At 44.6% G+C, this 3,333-nt stretch overlaps 1 protein-coding gene across 1 annotated transcript; it reads left to right on the forward strand.

Moving 5' to 3' along the window:
- Window positions 1–464: 464 nt before the first annotated feature.
- LOC112078662 (long-chain fatty acid transport protein 2) lies at window positions 465–3,279 on the forward strand (the record flags this gene model as incomplete). The annotated part of the gene is made up of 4 exons (XM_024144821.2): window positions 465–738; window positions 1,024–1,182; window positions 2,553–2,677; window positions 3,010–3,279. Coding segments are annotated over 4 exons (813 nt in total), but the record flags the coding sequence as incomplete, so codon positions are not given.
- Between the last annotated feature and the right edge of the window lie 54 nt (window positions 3,280–3,333).

A 3,333-nucleotide genomic window follows, 5' to 3' on the forward strand; every position in this document is an offset into this window, starting at 1 on the left:
TGTTAATTCATCTATTTTGAATAATAATTAATATATATATAATAACTAGTGTAGAGACCCATGGCATGGTGTCTAGATCGGCAGGTAGTCTAGTGGTTAGAGCTTGGGCAAGTAACCAGCAGGTAGTCTAGTGGTTAGAGCGTTGGGCCAGTAACCAGCAGGTAGTCTAGTGGTTAGAGCGTTGGGCCAGTAACCGAAAGGTAGCCTAGTGGTTAGAGCGTTGGGCCAGTAACCGAAAGGTTACTGGCCCAACTTCCCGAGCTTACAAATTCCCGAGCTTACAAGGTAAAAATCTGTCRTTCTGCTCCTGAACAAGGCAGTTAACCCAGATGTTCCCCAGGCACTGAAAACGTGGATGTTGATTATGTCAGCCCCCACACCTCTCTGATTCAGAGGGTATCCTCCTTTCCCTCCATGCAGCTAGTGGGAGGCAGTGCTAGTAGTGTACAGGCCAGAATTAATAGGATTCTGTCTCATGCTTGCTCTGTCTGTGTCCCTCCCTCTCTCCTCCCCCAGAGTTGCGTGGAGCGGTAGAGGAGGTGCTCCCCACCCTGAGGGAGAGGAGTATAAGTGTGTTTGTGCTGGGTGAGGAGGAGGAGAAGTGTGTGACGGAGGGCGTGAATACTCTGAGCAGCAGCAGGATACAACAGGCCTCAGATCAACCTCTGGACCCACAGCTCAGGTCAAAGGTCACCTTAAAGAGCCCTGCCCTCTACATCTATACGTCAGGAACTACAGGTAAGCTGGCCTGGTTATGCATAACTGGCCTGGTTATGCATCCAGCATAGTTGCAGGAAGTGTGCTAGAAAGAACAATGTGAAAAATAAAATGTCCAGACCAGTACAGTATGACTCTGGTCAGCCCTGTAGTGGGAATTAAACAGAATACTACTGATGTTTATGCTAGACAGGTAAATATTCTTAGATAGCACAACTCTGATTGGTCAAAGATATAAGGTACCATTTGAGATTTTCATCAGCCTTGATTCTCTGTTTCCTGCCCTTCCTGGTGTCTCGTCCTCAGGTCTGCCGAAGGCTGCGGTGATCACACATGAGAGGCTGTACATGGCCTCCTCTATGCAGGCCATCTCAGGTGTGGCCTCTGATGATGTCATCTACATCTACCTGCCTCTCTACCACACCGCCGGCTTCATGATGGGTTTGACTGGAGCCATAGAGAGAGGTACTCTACTGTACTGTACGGCACAGTTGGTGAGAGTGTTGTTCTGGCAGCGGCCAGGTCGTGGGTTCAATTCCTGCATGGATAACATGCACCTCATAGCAGTGCAGKATATAGGAGAAAGATATGAAGAGGTGTGAAGAGCTGAACTGGTTCAGAACTGGTTTAGAACTGGTTCAGAACTTCTTAAGAACTGGTTCAGAACTTCTTTAGATCTGGTTCAGAACTGGTTCAGAACTTTTCTAGATCTGGTTCAGAACTGGTTCAGAACTTCTTTAGATCAGGTTCAGAACTGGTTCAGAACTTCTCTAGATCTGGTTCAGAACTGGTCCAGAACTTCTCTAGATCTGGTTCAGAACTGGTTCAGAATTCTCTAGATCTGGTTCAGAACTGATTCAGAGAACTGGTTTCAGCACTTCTTTAGATCTCGGTTACAGAACTGTGTCAGCAGTTTGAGAGATATGCCATCCATCTAAGCAATTACAATAACTACATTCAAATGGAATTCAAATGGAGAGAGAAAAACATAATAACTGAAATTCTCTAAATAAAATCACTCTAGCCGCCTGACTTGGCACTGATGATGAAGATAAAAAATGCAAATGTCTCTGAATACACGTTCCATGTTATTTGAGGGCGGTCATGTGTAATAACGTTGTTATGATGTTGACCAGGGTTTACTAAGGGTTGTTTAATGGAGTGTCTCTTTACTCTGGGCATTGGAGTAGAGGTGACTTGGCTCTGAGGTGACTTCTAGGACTTCAAACATGGCCCCAGAGTTCACAGCTGTTTATGTCAATAATGACCTTAGACTCTCAAATCAACCAGGAAAAACTCCTAGGCCTTAATGGTGCTGTAGCCTTTAACTAGGGCCCATATTTATTCCTTCCTGGTCCAGTCACATGGTCAGGAACAACTCCTGGCCCTAACCAGAACCATTCAAAGGGGACTGTGATTTTAGTTAGTTAGTTAGTTAGTTAGTTAGTTTAGTTTAGTTAGTTGTTAGTTAGGTATCAATTCATCAGTCAGTTAGTAAGTTTGTTAGGTAATCATTTAATCAGTGAGTGAGTTTTGTTAGTTACCGTAATCATTTAGTTTAGTTAGTTAGTTAGGTAATCATTTAGTCAGTCCAGTGAGTTAGTTTGTTAGGTAATCATTTCACCAGTCAGTTTAGTTAGTTAGGTAATCATTTTAGTCAGTCAGTTGTGAGTTAGTTAGTAAGGTAATAATTTAGTCAAGTGAGTTAGTTAGTTAGTTTTAAGTAGTTAGTTAGTTAGTTAGGTAATCATTTAGTCAGTCAGTTAGTGAGTTAGTTTGTTTGTCCATGAGGTTGTGAGCTCTGTTGATGTTGGTGCTTTATCTTCTCCTCTCAGGCAACACCGTTGTCCTGAGGCGTAAATTCTCTGCCTCTAACTTCTGGGATGACTGCAGGAATCACAAGGTGACAGTGATCCAGTACATAGGAGAGATCATGAGGTACCTCTGTAACTCACCCAAGGTACTGGAACACATGCCTCCTGTTACTTTCATCATTCAGACCATTAAAGACCAAAAACAAATGGGCTGATAGCATTGAATCATTAATCAATATAAACCAAATACCTGTACATCCTATCCTCTCTCCTCTCCACTCCTTCTCTCTCCTCATCTCTCCTCTCTTCTCTCCTTTCCGCTCCTCACCTCTTCTCTCCTCACCTCTCCCCACCTCTTCTCTCATCACCTCTTCCCACCTCTTCTCTCCTCACCACTCCCCACCTCTTCTCTCCTCCCCTCTCCCCTCCCCTTGTCTCTTCACCTCTCCTCTTCTCTTCTCTCCTCTTCTCTCCTCAGAAAGATAATGACAGGCATCACAAGGTACGTCTGGCCCTGGGTAATGGGCTTAGAGCAGACACCTGGTCAGAGTTCCTGCAGCGTTTTGGTGACGTCTGTGTCTGTGAATGTTACGGAGCCACCGAGGGAAACGTCGGCTTCATCAACTACACCGGGAAAGTGGGAGCGATCGGCAAAGAGCATTTCCTTCATAAAGTGAGACTACTGTCTGGGACAATAATGGCCGTTCCAAATACCAGCCTATTCCCTTTATAGTGCATCACTTTCAACCAGGATCCATAGGGCTCTGGTCAAATTACACTACATAGATACATTACACTACAT

This window comes from Salvelinus sp. IW2-2015, unplaced genomic scaffold, assembly GCF_002910315.2.
Source record: "Salvelinus sp. IW2-2015 unplaced genomic scaffold, ASM291031v2 Un_scaffold6044, whole genome shotgun sequence".
Taxonomy (NCBI): Eukaryota; Metazoa; Chordata; class Actinopteri; order Salmoniformes; family Salmonidae; genus Salvelinus; species Salvelinus sp. IW2-2015.